Genomic DNA, 16,924 nt, shown 5'->3' with positions numbered 1-16,924 from the left:
TGTTTCTGCCAAAGGGGGCAATACCACCTCTTAGAGCCAAGGGTGTACTTACTTTTTCCACATGCGAAATTTGCATTTATCTTTATTTAAATTATACAATGGACTACAAAATGTAAATGTTTCATGATATTTGTTATATTACATCACCTTTATCTTTCAATATTGTTGAAATGAAGATCAAATAGCTGTATGTTGAAATATGTTGAAAAAGTCAAAACTTTACATGGGGTACTTACTTTTTCATGTGACTGTATACACTACATGGCCAAAAGTATGTGGACACCCGAACATCACACCCCTATGTGCTCGTCGAACATCTCATTCCAAAATCATGGGCATTAATATGGAGTTGCCCCCCCCAACCCCCCACCCCTCTTTGCTGCTATAACAGCCTCCACTCTTCTGGGAAGGCTTTCCACTAGATATTGGAACATTGCTGCGGGGATTTGCTTCCATTCAGCCATCAGAGCATTAGTGAGGTCGGGCACTGATGTTGAGTGATTAGGCCTGGCTCGCAATCGGCATTCCATTTCATCCCAAATGTGTTCGATGGGGTTGAGGTCAGCGCTCTGTGCAGGCCAGTCAAGTTCTTCCACACCGATCTCGACAAACCATTTCTGTATGGACTTCGCTTTGTGTACAGGGGCATTGTCATGCTGAAACACGAAAGGTGCTTGATTATATATACCTGTCAGCAATGGGTGTGGCTGAAACAGCCGAATGCACTAATTATAAGGGGTGTCTGCTTACTTTTGGCCATGTAGTATATCTATGCTGCAAATATATAGGCAACAAAAAATATATACAACAAAAGATTGTCTCGCTTACTTAGACTAAGCAAGCAGGTATGATGATGCTTCCCATTAGAGGCTCCTCCATGGGATTAAAGATTTTCCAGTACCAGAGTCGGTGCCATAATGGTCGGTGCCATCCACACTCGATCTGAGAGGTCAGCGGTTTGAACCCGACCCTGGCTGAGCCATACCAAAGATTTTAAAATATAACTGGTGCATGCTGCTTCATTGATTGATGCTTGGTATTTTAAAAGGGTAGAACATGGACAAACAGCCATGGGTTGGCAACCATTGCACAGGCTTGGTGTGCCTATTGGCCTCCTGCATTGAAGTTCCTTGTAAGGAAAGTCGTATTTATTTATTACTTGCAAAATCGAAGATTTTTCAAGTATATTGGTCGGTTCCGTTTGTGGTTCTGTCTGTTTGTCTGTCTGTTTGTCACCGGCCTACAGGTCACAATTCTAAACCGATCGTCACGAAACTTCACCAAGTTGTATGTCGTCCCAATTGAGAAGCCTATTGATTTTGAGGTCAAAGGTCATCTGGAGGTCAAATTTCTAAAATCGCCATTTTAAATCCGATTGACTTGAAAATTGAATAGCATTTGTGTATCAAGTCACTAAATTGGGAAATGAACTATTTTTGAGGTGAAAAGGTCAAAGGTCAACTCAAGGTGAAACTTCCAACATCACTTTTTATCTAAAAAGCTGTCAATTCTCAACCGATTGACTTGAAAATTGAACAGCATTTGCATATAGAGTCACTAAATTGGGAAACATACTTTTTTTGAGGTCAAAAGGTCAAAGGTCAACTCGAGGTCAAATTTTTAAAATCAATTTTCATCTAAAAAGCTGTCAATTCTCAACCGATTGACTTGAAAATTGAACAGCATTTGCACATTGTCACTAAATAGGGAAACCAACTATTTTTGAGGTCAAAAAGTCAAAGGTCAACTCAAGGTCAACCTTCCAAAATCATCATTTTCATCTGAAAAATCGTCAATTTTCTTCCTATTGTCCCGAGCTTTGATCAAGATTGTCAATTTTAATCTTGATGAAATGGACAATTTGCTGTATCAATGGAATTTTTTTTTCTTGGGGAGGGAGGGGGGGGCGTATTTTGCAAGTATCGTGCTCCACATGACGTCTTCTTGTTTACTTGTTTGTATATAGACATCAAACACTGATGGTTCAGCTGACATCAAGCAGCAATTGTTGACTTTTGTTGAGTTTGTTATTGCCTGTGTTACGTGGTCCCCTCAGTGCATACCAGGTCTCGGTGACCCCCGGACCGTGAGAGGACCTTCGCCAGCAAATAGTATTATATAGGCGCATTCGCCACGCAATCCATAGGAATTTCACCCAGGCGACAACTGATGTGCAAGTATATATTTCCAATGGTAATGATACCAAACACTTTCAAAGACACAACCACGGAGATTTTCCCCGAGCAATCAACAATACACAACCAGGCACAATCAATATTACAACCATGTGAACTCATCTACACAAACTCTAAGATGGCCATCTTAATCTTATACATTCCTCACGTGAGCCCCACTCCTGACTCCCTCCGTGGTCAATGTCTCTCCTCTCCGCACACGGGCGGTTGAACGAGCCCCGGGCGGACGTGCTCTAAACGTGCCGTCTCGGACTGGGGCCGCGGCTGCAGCGCACCTCCTTGCCAAGCCACGGGGCAAACCCAGCGCGGCGTCCAACGTGCGCGAGGCCCCAAGTGCGGACCCGTACGCGTCTTTGTAGACGGGGCAAAACCCAGCGCGGCTTCCGACGTGAGCGAGGCCCAACGTGCGGACCCGTACGCGTCTTTGTAGACGGGGCAAACTGTCCCGGACGCTTGGTTTCGTGCACGAACTCACGGTGACTGGACGTGTCAAAAGGTATTTACCGCCCAGGTAACTCCTCTCGCCAGACGTTTCGCAACGGCGCGTTTTCCGCGCAGCGTAAGGTCGATTCCACCTTCTCGTCGTCGCGGGGCGAGGAAGAAGAAAAACCTTCCTTTCCCTCGTGTCTTTTTCCTCCCTTTTTCTCACTTCCGCTTCCGGCCACTTCCGTTTCCTGCCACTCTTTCAGAAGGGCTCCTGACCCTCCAACCACAACAACTACACAACAACTTAATATACTACACCCGGAAGCAAAGACCTGCATGGTAATTTACATACATTCACCTAAATATGTAACACTCCCCCCCTTCAAGAAAGAAAGTTTGAACCCAGCGAAAACTTTCTTTGCCGGCCAATTTGGAGAAACAACCAGATAACTCAACCCTCTGGCTTTGACCGTCAGTTTCTTGGGAATGAAGGTTAAGGGGTTGATCAAAGATCCAAAGTTAGGCAACTCGATAGCACTTTTTCCGGGAGGCCAAGCCGAGTATTCACTACATGGATGCCTTTAGGAACGCGGAGTTCACGGTTAGTCCGTGCAGGAAAGTTCTCTACATGGGCGCCTTGAGGAACGTGGAGTTCACGGTTAGTCCGTGCATGAAAGTTCACTACATGGACGCCTTTAGGAACGGCGTTCACGGTTAATTCGTGTAGGCATCTTGGCTCGGCGGCTCCGCCACCTTCAGTGCTTCAACTTCTCAGAACTTCCCTAATAATTATGGTGGGACCACTTGTCCCTGTAGTCCCCTGAATAGCGGTCTCCTTCTCGGCCACTACTTTGACAATCCTTCCTTCGGGAGCTGCTGTAACTCAGGGAGCCTCCATAATAATATTGATTGCGGCCACCACCAAAACTACCGCCCAGTTGTCCTCTCCTGTAGACCTCTCGACGCCTACGAAATGCCTTCCCTACTGTTATGGTCCGACCCTCCAAATCCTTGCCATTCCAATTCTTCTCTGCCTCTCTGGCGTCTTTTGTGCTGGCAAACGTGACAAAGCCGAACCCTCTTGACTGTTGCGTTTCCCAGTCTCTTACCAACCGCACTTCCACCAGCGGCCCATATCTGTTGAAGACAGAGGTCAGAACTTCTTCCTCTGTTTTGAAGTTCAGTCCCCCTACAAATAACTTGGCACTTTTGTCGCCATCCCGAGCTGGTGTGGTGTTATTTTCCCTGCTGGGCTCTTTACCAACCCTCTGGTTACCATAAACTTGACCCCCGGCCAAATCATTCCCGATAACCACAGATACACCCTCTACAGGAAGCGTGGCTTGTAAACCGACGGTGACCGGTCCTGACACCAAATCGGACTCCAACTGGATGACCTGAAGGGGAGCACTAACACCGCCCCCGATCCCCTGTAAACGCACACTATCCCCCGTTGCCGTCTCCTCGGACCATGGCAAAATGCCTTCAAGCATTAAAGATTGATGGGCCCCTGTGTCCCTCAATATCCTAACCGGTCTCCGGTTAGTCGAGGCTCCATCCAGTGACACAAACCCCTCTGAAATAAATGGTTGGTAACCCTTTTGATGGCGATTTCTTACGCTAGCCATCGCATTCGGAGTTGTAATAGTCGGACTCCGCTCTGGGTTGTCCCTTTTCATGAGGTAACAACTGGACATCAAGTGTCCAGGTTTCTTGCAAAACGCGCAAGTAGGCCCAGAGGAAAAACTCGGGGTCTGCCTCGGGCCCCCCGAACTATAAGTTTGTCTTGGGCCCGCATCCCTCTGATTTCGAGCCGGTGGGGTATCATAGTTGTCCCCATAATCATCTCGAGGCCGCCGCCATGTATGGTCGTTCTCCGCACCTGCTGTTCCCCACCTCCCCTGCGGAGATCTAGGCGAGGAGTTAGGTTCGTGGACCCCTATTCGGTGGGTTAAGGCATAATCATCTGCCATGGTGGCTGCGTCCCACAACTTTGGTACCTTCTTTTCCTGCAGGTACACTTTGATGTCCTCGTGGACACACTGCTGGAATTCCTCCACCAGGATCAAGTCCCGCAATGTCTCGAAGTCTTTCCCGACTCCTTTAGACTCACACCACCGATCAAACATGTTTTCTTTCACTCTGGCAAACTCCACATGGGTCTCACTCTCCCTCTTCCTGGCATTCCTGAATTTTTGCCGGTAAGCTTCCGGAACCAACTCATAGGCCTTGAGGATGTGCTTCTTCAGTACCTCATAATCTGCACATTGGTCCATTGGTAGCGCCGAATAAATTTCCTGAGCTTTCCCCACCAGCACACTTTGCACGAGTATGGTCCAGGCCTCCTCCGGCCAGTTTAATTGTCGAGCCACTTTCTCAAAGTGTGGGAAAAATTTCGCGACTTCCTTTTCACTGAACGGTGGAACCAGCCTCACATGTCTGCCCACATCCCAGGTTTTCTGGTTAGGTGTCGACCCCGTCAGCAAGGGTGGTGCCTCTCCCCGTTCTCTCATTAACTCCAGCTCCTTGAATTTGATTTCTTGCTGAAGCTCCATGTCACGTTCCTTTAATTCCCTTTCCGCTTTTCTCTCCTCTGCTTCGAGGTCCCTTGCAGCTCTCCTTTCCTCTGCTTTTTTGTCTTCTAACCTTTCCTGGAGTTCTCGTTCCACTCTCCTTTCCTCTGCTTGTTTCTCTTCCCTCCTCTCTTCTGCTTTCCTTTCTTCTTCTGCTCTTTCCTTTTCTGCTTTCCTTTCTTCTTCTGCTCTTTCCTTTTCTGCTTTCCTTTCTTCTTCTGCTCTTTCCTTTTCTGCTTTCCTTTCTTCTTCTTTTAACCTTTCCTGGAGTTCTCGTTCCACTCTCCTTTCCTCTGCTTGTTTCTCTTCTCTCCTCGCTTCTGCTTTCCTTTCTTCTTCTGCTCTTTCCTTTTCTGCTTTCCTTTCTTCTTCTGCTCTTTCCTTTTCTGCTTTCATTTCTTCTTCTTTTAACCTTTCCTGGAGTTCTCGTTCCACTCTCCTTTCCTCTGCTTGTTTCTCTTCTCTCCTCTCTTCTGCTTTCCTTTCTTCTTCTTTGATCCGTTCCTGGCTCCGTAATTGCAACTCCAGTTTCCGGAGCTCAACGTCTTCTGGTTCTTCGGGTAGCCACTCCCAGGCTAACTCGTCCCATGTTCCTAATCCCACCATAGATTGTATCACCGTGGCCTGCAACTCTGCCTTCCTCAAATTAGTTCGGACCTCCAAGTTAAAATGTTTGGCCAATTTCAAGAGGTCCGACTTTAGCAACGCTCGGAACTGTGCCTCACTCGGGGTTACCCCAAAGTTCTGTGCCACAAACGCCATGGTGCCTATCGTTAACACCTGTTAACCTTCACCCAAGACTTTACCCCAATTTCTCAAAAAAAAAATTACCAATTAATAATTAATTAATAATTTTTAATTAATAAAAAAATTATTATTTTATTATTTTATACAATTTTAAATCCCGGACGAGCCCCCAATTCTGTTACGTGGTCCCCTCAGTGCATACCAGGTCTCGGTGACCCCCGGACCGTGAGAGGACCTTCGCCAGCAAATAGTATTATATAGGCGCATTCGCCACGCAATCCATAGGAATTTCACCCAGGCGACAACTGATGTGCAAGTATATATTTCCAATGGTAATGATACCAAACACTTTCAAAGACACAACCACGGAGATTTTCCCCGAGCAATCAACAATACACAACCAGGCACAATCAATATTACAACCATGTGAACTCATCTACACAAACTCTAAGATGGCCATCTTAATCTTATACATTCCTCACGTGAGCCCCACTCCTGACTCCCTCCGTGGTCAATGTCTCTCCTCTCCGCACACGGGCGGTTGAACGAGCCCCGGGCGGACGTGCTCTAAACGTGCCGTCTCGGACTGGGGCCGCGGCTGCAGCGCACCTCCTTGCCAAGCCACGGGGCAAACCCAGCGCGGCGTCCAACGTGCGCGAGGCCCCAAGTGCGGACCCGTACGCGTCTTTGTAGACGGGGCAAAACCCAGCGCGGCTTCCGACGCGAGCGAGGCCCAACGTGCGGACCCGTACGCGTCTTTGTAGACGGGGCAAACTGTCCCGGACGCTTGGTTTCGTGCACGAACTCACGGTGACTGGACGTGTCAAAAGGTATTTACCGCCCAGGTAACTCCTCTCGCCAGACGTTTCGCAACGGCGCGTTTTCCGCGCAGCGTAAGGTCGATTCCACCTTCTCGTCGTCGCGGGGCGAGGAAGAAGAAAAACCTTCCTTTCCCTCGTGTCTTTTTCCTCCCTTTTTCTCACTTCCGCTTCCGGCCACTTCCGTTTCCTGCCACTCTTTCAGAAGGGCTCCTGACCCTCCAACCACAACAACTACACAACAACTTAATATACTACACCCGGAAGCAAAGACCTGCATGGTAATTTACATACATTCACCTAAATATGTAACACCTGTTAGTTCATTAAACCTATGAAAAAGCATTTTGGTGAAGTAAATATTTAGTTGCTTTTTGAAGCAGAATCCAGCGGTGTGTGCTGGATTCTGTAAACAAGAACAGTGACTTGAAGCCCCCCCGCCCCCCCTTCTTTATTGCCTCCCTTTTTACCATCACACTCCAAAATGTCGTGATCAGAAATTGGTGAGCTGGTGCCCTTTGCATCGATGATCGCACGATCAGGTGAGCCGTGGAGTGCACACTGTGATCCCCCATTTGGGCGACCAGTGCCAGAACTTTGGTGGGAGGTGGATGGAAAGCGACTACCATCTACAGGCCGTATCAGAGCGAAACAGGGACTTCTGGTTCTCGAGCCTGCACAGCCAGGCGATGAAGGGGATTACGTGTGCCACGCTAAAAACCGTGCAGGCCACAAGCGACAACATCTGGCCCTCACTATTGCAAGTATGTTCTGATTGGAGTTAATGATCTGGTAATGGATTTCGAATTTCCTGGAACAGTATGTCCCATTCAGTATTGTAGCAGTGCCATATGAACCAAGGAGGTCTGTTGATGACTAAAGACTATATTATTGGAAATTGATCATGTTTTTGTTTTACAGCTCATCCAGTGTGGATCACAGCTCCTGTGGAGAGTAGGCTGCAGGAGGGACGCCCAGGCATTCTGCACTGCCTTGCAAGCGCTAGTCCCAAACCGAGCGTAGGTTGGTTCAAAAATGGCATTGACATTACTGAGGTCAGTATATAGCACCTAGATTTTTGTTTTTTTTCAATCAAGACTGATAGATTCTCTATTTTTAGGTAATCTCAATTCTCGAAGAGATTAACTTGTTTGACTAAGGGGGGTATTTTTTTTTTCTGGCTGCAATGTTTTCGTGCCTGACTGTACTTTTAAAAACAATTTTCATTGTTGTTATAACAGCGATTTCTCAGTTTTTGTGATCTTTTGCCACATTTCACAGTTCATCTTCATAATCCTTATATTGTTTGAATGTTTCCATTCAGTATTTACTGCACAGATCTACATTTAGCATGTCATGTAAATAATAGCAACAATTAGATGTTAATTATGTTCATATACAAAGTCAAGCTTCCTGGAAGAGCTAGAATACAGAATGGAACAGAACAAGAAGAACTTGGAGGAAAGGGGGAGGGAGACTTGGAGGCAGAATGGGCACGGGGAAGGACGAGATCAAAAGGAGGGTTGGGGAGGTCACAGGGGAGTTGAACAAGCTGGATACAAGTTCAAACACAGCAAGAAGATGAAGGGAAAAACTGTATGAAACAAATAGAACAAAAGAGGATGAGGGAGAGGGAGGGCACAATAGCCTGGAAAGGAAGGGGTGGACTTGGAGAAGGTTAATGAGGTTACAAAAGATCATAAGTATGGATGGAAGATGACCTGAGATGCAGTGAATAGCTATCTTGAAACCCTGGAGGGATGAATGAGATGGAACAGATTGAGGAAGTTGGTTCCATAGGTGAGTGGAACAAGGAACAAATGAGTGGAGGTAAGCAGTAAGCATGGATTTTGGGAGTTTCACCACTAGCTCTTCCACGAGCCTTGACCTAGTATACAAACTAACTGTGCTGCGAGAGCAGCAGGGTTGAAAGACATATTCATATTCCAAGTTTTGGTGCAGCTTGTGATTCTAGGTCTGTCGAGATGGCACAGGCTGCTCCCTGCATATCTGTTGAGAGATGCTTCATTGGAGAGGAGTCATCAGCAAATAGATAAGCATGATTTTCCAAAGGATCGGAAAGTCATTGATGAAGATGAGGCACATGACTTGGCCAAAGATACTGCTTTGGAGCACTCCTGCCTGAACTGGGAGAAGAGATGAGAGGATCCCGTTGAGGTGTGCATTGATTACAAGGGGGTAGAATGTCTGTAAGCCATGTGTGGAGTTTACCTTGGATGCCAGAGGTAGAGAGTTTGGAGATCAAGGAAGGGTTCCAGACTGTATGGAATGCTCAAGATATGTCCAGAGCAATGGTCCTGATCTCATGTCTGTGGATGGGAGAGCAGAAGCAAGCAGTGTCTGGGGTGAAGTGATTGGGTAGAAGCAGAACTGATTGTCTGAGATCAGGTCATCGGAGAAAAGGAAGGATTTGATGTCGACTCTCATTATGATTGTTTGTGGATTCTATCCATTTGGCTAAACAAGGTGTGTGCATGTGCATATTTCTTTTTTGTGTTTGTGTTTTTGTCTTGTTTTGTGTCATATATCTTGTTTGATTTATGACTTATTTTTAAAAAATTCTGTCCCAAATGTCTTTTTTTTTCTTCTTTTTTTTGGCATTCTTTAAATCAAGACTCAAAGAAAAGTGCAAAAGTGTTTACTGTGCTTCGTTTCATTGCCATTGTCTCTTGGCAGGATTCACGATTCCAGGTTTTATTCAATGGCTCATTGCTTATCCTGTCTGTCGAGGTGTACGATGGAACAATATACACTTGTAATACAAGCACCCCTGCTGGTTCGCTTACTGCTGCAGCCAGGGTCTATGTCTTGGGTAAGCTTCCCATGATTGACTAAATGGAGATTTTATGGTAAAACGCATTTAAAACCAGAACGACACTCTTAGAGCTAACGGTCTCGCCTCACATGTTCATTCTGAATAAAAATACCATCATAAACTGAACACTGTGCTATTATGTGCCATATGTCCATATCATCCATGCACGCTATTATGTCACATCGTTTCTTGCCATAGTTATGATGTCATAAGTTTAATTCTTCACACATCAGGTTATAGATCAGATAGATATATGAAGTTTCAGATTTTTTTGTGTAAGGATTTCAATTCCACCAATTATGGCTGGAATACTACTTAACCGGTGACGTCATCATGATCAGCCTCTTTACCTCATGGGGAGTTGATGACGTATGCCAAGTTTCATTTTTATTCATTGAGTGGTTTCGGAGAAAATGATGTCCAAATTTTTTCCTTTAATTCAATATGGTTGCTATACGATGTGACCAATGACGTCGGAGTTGTCATTAAAATATTATTCTGGGGAGTCCGTCCTTTGTTTATAGTGTTACAGACACGACTTTGATGTTATGGTGGGCCGAGCGGAATGGCCGCCGTGTCCGCACAAGTTACCCGATTATACTCGAACGTTGCCGAGTCGCGCTACGCTAAATCAATGAAGGAAAAGGACACAACGGCTGGGATTAAAATGACACGACACCAGGGATACGGTTCTCAAGACCTCCGGAGGAGGTTATATTAGGGCGGAAGGTCAGATTACAACGACAAGAGGGACAGCATAGAAAGGCAGGCACTTAGACACACTCTTATATTAGCCCCGACAGACGACAGATAAACGGGACAAAACTGACTCACACGGGGATTGATGGCAAGGAGGGGCAGGTCTTCGATGGCTCAAGGTGCACCTTGGCTCAGGGGCAAAATCGACCCGGTCCAGTCCAAAGATGCGGGAGGTCTCACTCAGCGCTTGGAGGTGGTGACTTGTCTTCTCAAGCTGGGGGCGCATCTGACGTCACGTCCGGTAAGTCGCTGCGTATATCCGGCGGGGAGTGACACGCCCTCGGCTAGTTAGCTCCGCCCCAGATGGAATCGGTCCGCCCTTCTTATTGGGTGCGGGGGGGGGTTACTGGCTCCGCCCCCGACGAGGAGCTGACAGCCAGCCCCTTCGTGGTAACCCCGTGGAGCGCATGGGCAATGGCGGCTAACCACGCCGGTGTGAGGACGCACACTCCCCGCACGCCGCGCCGCGCCCCTCTGTTGTTGTAGTTGTTGTTGTAGTTGTTGTTGTAGTTGTTGTTGTAGTTGTTGTTGCAGTGGACATGGGGAAGATGGGAGGAGGAAAGGGGAGGTCCTAAACTCACTACTGGTGCCATACGATCACATTCTGGTGCAACGAAGAGTCAGAATTAATGGAAACGAGTCCTTAACTGACATAGACTAAGAATAACTAGCAAGATGTCCGAAAGTTGTCTACGTGAGATGCGGTGGACCTGGGCACGACATTTAATGGGGGAAAAAGGGGAAGGTCGGTTCTACAGAGTGTTATTTACAGGCAATGGGACTAGGGAATGGGGGATTGGGGATAGTTGGGGAGTATTGGGGAAATAGGGGAGTATTTACAAGCGGATATTGAGGCCAAGTCCCATATCCGCAACATTGCACCCTTCTCTACCCTCGGGGCGTCCCGACCCGATAAATTTTTACCTATTTTAGTGTGGCACTCAGATGTAGTTCCCTCTACTATTAACTCTACCCTGAGTGCGACAGTTTTACAGATATTCACAAATGAGTAAATATGTCCCCCTGCGACGTTGCACCCTTCTCCTCACAGAAACACACCCACAGGATAACCGAATCCGGAAAGAATTCGCAAACTAAACATACAGCCGGTAGGGAGCATTATTTACAAGACTACGCTGATATTTACACTACGATCCAGGACCTGTTTTTGGAGGAACACAAGCAGATGTTATGCATAGAGAGAGCACGCATGCCAGCATCGATACACCAACCCACGAGTGCTCTGTGGCCTTACGGCCTTTAATAATGTGCAGAGCACCCCTTCCCAGCACCAAAAGCACCACCCCATCACACAGTCAGCACCATCCGGTGCACCAATAAAATGTTTAGTAATCATGGTGTGGTGTCGCAGCCGGCCGATGTTCTGCCGCTGGTCTTGCCTTCGTGTGGTGCACTTGGCCTTCTTACTTCTTTCAAAAAATAAAGAAAGGCGCCAACCGCGTCCATTTCTTTATTGTGGCCGTCAGGGGGCCAACTATAAGTGGTTCACCTGTATGGCATAGGTGCCACGTTGACCCATAGGTCCATCCACGGGTGGTGCTTGGCCGCATAAGAACTGCGGTCCATGGTGGGTGGCCACAAACATTGCGGTCCATATGGTGTATCGATCCAGGCAGCAAGCAGCGAAAGTGCAGGCCCACAACTGCGAAGCCAGCACCTCTCTCTCCTCTCTCTCTCTGCCCCAAAGCCAGATCCTCGGAGGTGGGAGACAAAAGAAAAGACAAGTGAGTAAGGTGGTAAGGGCGCAAAAGTGCACGCAATATAAGATGATGCACACTGGGGGCACATGGGAACCAGGTGAGACAGGTACGTTCCTACCGTACGCCCCCCCCCCCAACCAGGTAACCTACATGGCCCCTCCCTTACCCCTTACTGTATCCACAAAACACAACACTACCCATAAACATCTACTTTACAAATCAACAAACATCCCTACTGTCTTCCCCGTTCCTCCCATATACCAAATTCGTCTTCTCTCCCTCCTAACCAATCAAATTTGCCATTTTCAACTCTCATCAAAATTTGCCATCTCCAATTCATCATCAGTCCCTCCTAGGGAGGGAGAGATGGAATCACCCCAATGTCTCTTCCACGTCGTGATGCGTCTCACCAATCCACAGCAATCTCATTTCCTGCAACAAAACAAAGAAAACACAGGTGTGGAGTCATCATCACCACAGGTAAGTGGCTGCGTATGGTGCGACAGGTTCATCAATCCTAACTATTTCCTAAATGACTTTAACAACTTTACATTACCCGGGGTCTTTCTCCTGCCAATCCATTGGCCAACTTACACTATGGGTTCTAAAAACCAATTCCCATTGGCCAAACTGTGGTGCTTTTCAATTTGGGGTCTCACTCCCCCGATTCATCTCCCGGTGCCCTCGCACAATTTCTGGGCCGCGACGTGTAACTCTCCCAGCAGGTCTACCCACCTGCACACCCCCACCACTGCAGTTGCCTCCGAGCTTACCTGCTCCCTGCCCTAACCTAACTACCTGGGGAAGGCCCTCTGGCGCTCTCCCCACTCGGTGCCCTCTCTGGCACTGGGCTACCCGGGTCCGTCCTCCGGATCCTCGGGCCCCACTGACACTAACGGCTCCCAGAGCCCACCTGCGGCCTCACCTGGCCGACATCCTCACAGTGGTGGAGTGCCCAACCAACTACACACACTAACAGGCTACACGCCCAGCCATTTCCACAACACTAATGCACCCATCCAAATACCATTCTGCAACCGCACCACAAATGCCAATATCCAACCACAATTTACCTATACCCTCTGCCTAACACTTACACTACCCGCCCCAGGTACTCGTGAAAGGGGTCCACTCTTCCCCCATCCACACCTTCGCACCATGCACACCACTCCGTACCACTTACTCCAACTCTCTCCACACACCTGTACTTGCACACCTGTGCTCTCACACCTGGTGCCACCTGCACCCTTCTCTCCCCAAGCGCATTCGCGCTGATCCACACACTCACTACTCATACACTGCTCCACACACCTGTCCAGTTGCACACCTGTGCAATCACACCTGTTCAATTCTCACACAGCATCATCTCATCTAACTACTCCCCTCTGAAACTTGCGCTTCCCAGTCGTCCCTTTAAACTATTGCGCTCCCTCGTCATTATTATCCACACTAATCTACCTGCGTCCCCACTACAGGTATCAGTCACTAACTAATCTTAACGTCACCTAATGTCAATCTCTTCTAGATCCCTACCAATATCCTAACCCACCCGGGGTAGTTTTCACTGCCATACACCCCATAATCTATTGCGCATTTGCCCCACCATGGGAAGGGTTGCAGGGATGCCAGCCTTACCCACCGGGCCCATCGCTCACTACCAATTTTGCACATCAAATTTCGACAAATCAAAAATTTGCCAATCACTACCCATCATCTGCCAATCACTACTGCCAATCCCTTGCCAATCATCAAATTTTGTTTTTCTCTAATTTTGGGTCCAAAACACTAACCTCATCACCCAGTCTACTCACTAATGCCTCTCGGTGCGCCAATTCCTGTCCAAAGCCCGGCTTCGTAAAGCCAAGCCATGAATGCGGGTTGTTCTGTGCCAGCGGCTGGATGCGTCCGGCACTCGGTGCAGGGACGGGGGCTTACCCGGGCCGAGATCCCACGCACCATCTCGGCGTGGAGCCATCCAATGTCCCGATCTCGACCTGCCGGACTGCCTCAACAAAAAGTGGTCGCCATGACGACCCTTTCTATCGGGCTGCCCGCTCCGCCTAGTGGAGCACGGACGCGGCCGTTCAAAGCGAGGCCCAGCACGCACCGAGGGCCCGATTCGGCTAAAAGTCGACCTAACCTCTAAACCGGTTACCGTCGATGCTTCACCTGGACGCTTACACCCCGCAGCCCGTTCCTTGCTCACACATCCAGCCGTGCCCATGCTCCTCGTACCTTTCCTTACACACCTCGGTACACTCATTCCACTCACAGCCTTGGTCACACACCTGACCACCGAACACTTTGGCACACATTCGTTGGTCGCACACCTCACCAACACACCTCTTCGCGCCCCCTCCTCTGTGACAATCACAGGTGTGCTCTCATTCGCACACCCAACCACGTGCCTCACCACCAACTCCAGCGTGCATTCCCACTCACGCTCTACCATTCCAGGTGTGCTTCCTTTCTCACCTGTCACCACCAACTCATGCTCCGTGTCACTCTCACTACTCTCACCTCCATTCTTGACAGCGCACTCACCCTTACTCTTGACAGCGCACTCTTTCCTCATGCACCTGTCCGTCACACACCTTTCTCGCGCACACTCTCCCGTCACACCCTCTGTAACACTTACCACACCGCGCTTCCATGTGCCCCCTCGCACACGCGCTACGACCGACTCACTCTCGCCAGCACCCTCACTCCTTGGCACGCACTTTTTCCTCCCACACCCCAGAGTCGGACTTTCTCGCACACCTCCTTTTTCGCACACCAGACCTGTCGCACACTTCACCAACGGCCTCTCACGAACACCCGGGTCCATCTCGACCCCCAAGCTTCTTAAATCACCTGGTGCATCATACGCACGACCATATTGGTCACCACTTACACCGGGTCCTCTTCCTCTTTGCTTCTCCTCCATCACCTGCGAATCCCTCATCCGGTTAATGAGCACATCATCACGATCCAAACACAGACTTTGGACCAATTCTTTTACTTCCTCTTTTATCTCTTTGTTATCCCCTCTCCGTCGCTTCTTAATTTCGCTCACCTCTTCTTCCACTTCTTCTAATTTCTGCTTCACCTCCTTCATCTCCTCGTGCGCCCCTTTAAGTTCTTCCTCTAACTCCACTTTATTTTTTTCTATGTGCTCCCGCACCTCCCGCTCTTTAACCTCCATCACCTCTACCGCCTTGTCCATTTTCCTCGTCAGGTCCTCATGTACCGTCTGACACTCTTTTTTAATTACCCCTACGTCCTTTTTCATCTCCTTCTGTGTCGATTTTAAACCCTCTATTACCGCTGTGTTCTTCTTTACCTGGTCCCCCAACTCCTTTTGTCCCACTGTCAGTTGTTCTACTCCCAGCGTCAACTCCTCTATACCCCCTTGCAATTTTACAGTCCCCTTTCTCACCTCCTTCTCCATGCGCTCCTTACAGTGCCTCACCTCCTCGCGCACTCCTCCGACCTCCTCACTCACTCCTCTTCTGATCTCCTCTCCCATCACTTGCATCTCCTGCCCAGATGCCACCCTCATCTGCTCCATTTCCTCCCTGTGAGCATCCAGTTTGGTTTCTACCCCCATTCTGACCCCCTCTATCTGCTGCCCCATTTGTTTAACTTCCCTTTCCGCTTGGTCCCTCATGTCCCTCAATTTGCCTTCCATGGTGTTTTCTAACCCCTCTAACCCTTTTTGCATCCCTTCCATTTGATTCTCTTGAGCGGCCATTCTGTTTTCTACCCCCATTAACCCCTCCTGTATTTCCCCTAATCTATTGTCTAATTTCCCAAATTTCTCGTCTAATCCCTTAAAATTATTGTCTAACCCCTCACCGGTACCCCTCGCTTCGTCCCTCATTACCCCCATTTCGTTTCCCATTACCCCTATTTTTCCCTCCAATCGCTCACCCTGAGCTTCTATACTGTTTTTCAAACCTCCAATTTGGTCTCCCATTTGTTCCATAAAGGCCCTCATTTGCAGGAGGAAAAGGTTCGAATCCACCAGGGGCGCTGCCACGGTCGCGGGCGCCGCGACCAGCGAGGCGCCATTTTGCGCACCCGCAATGTCGGGCGCAACGACGCTAATTTGTGCGTCTGCTACCCTCGCTGCTTCGCTCGCCTCGCGTCCCTCAATTTGGTCCTGGACCGACCCTGCCTCACTCTCCTCTACCGGACCCCAGCTGTCTTGATCCGCCATAGCGCGACTTTCAAAATTCGGGTTTTTATATTTTGTAAAACACAATCAAATTTCGCCTTTATAATTTCGAGCGCGTAAACGCGTTCCGGATCGAATTCTACTTCCCAAAATTTGGGCCTAACAAATTTAGTCCCAGGTCCGAATCCGACACTCCTGACACCAATTGTTACAGACACGACTTTGATGTTATGGTGGGCCGAGCGGAATGGCCGCCGTGTCCGCACAAGTTACCCGATTATACTCGAACGTTGCCGAGTCGCGCTACGCTAAATCAATGAAGGAAAAGGACACAACGCCTGGGATTAAAATGACACGACACCAGGGATACGGTTCTCAAGACCTCCGGAGGAGGTTATATTAGGGCGGAAGGTCAGATTACAACGACAAGAGGGACAGCATATAAAGGCAGGCACTTAGACACACTCTTATATTAGCCCCGACAGACGACAGATAAACGGGACAAAACTGACTCACACGGGGATTGATGGCAAGGAGGGGCAGGTCTTCGATGGCTCAAGGTGCACCTTGGCTCAGGGGCAAAATCGACCCGGTCCAGTCCAAAGATGCGGGAGGTCTCACTCAGCGCTTGGAGGTGGTGACTTGTCTTCTCAAGCTGGGGGCGCATCTGACGTCACGTCCGGTAAGTCG

At 48.6% G+C, this 16,924-nt stretch overlaps 1 protein-coding gene across 1 annotated transcript in view; it reads left to right on the top strand.

The window, feature by feature from the left end:
* The window catches only part of PTK7 (protein tyrosine kinase 7 (inactive)), a 148,863-nt gene that overhangs the window by 93,234 nt on the left and 38,705 nt on the right, over positions 1 to 16,924 (top strand). Inside the window, exons 8-10 of the mRNA XM_068131445.2 lie at positions 7,257 to 7,523; positions 7,681 to 7,814; positions 9,457 to 9,592. Coding sequence (XP_067987546.2) covers positions 7,257 to 7,523; positions 7,681 to 7,814; positions 9,457 to 9,592 — 537 coding nt within the window. The remainder of the gene's footprint in view (positions 1 to 7,256; positions 7,524 to 7,680; positions 7,815 to 9,456; positions 9,593 to 16,924) is intronic.

Source organism: Myxine glutinosa, chromosome 11, assembly GCF_964187855.1.
Source record: "Myxine glutinosa chromosome 11, kmMyxGlut1.1, whole genome shotgun sequence".
NCBI classification, from domain to species: Eukaryota; Metazoa; Chordata; class Myxini; order Myxiniformes; family Myxinidae; genus Myxine; species Myxine glutinosa.
The sequence above is the reverse complement of the archived record's forward strand: the minus strand, read 5'-3'. Positions and strand labels throughout refer to the sequence as shown.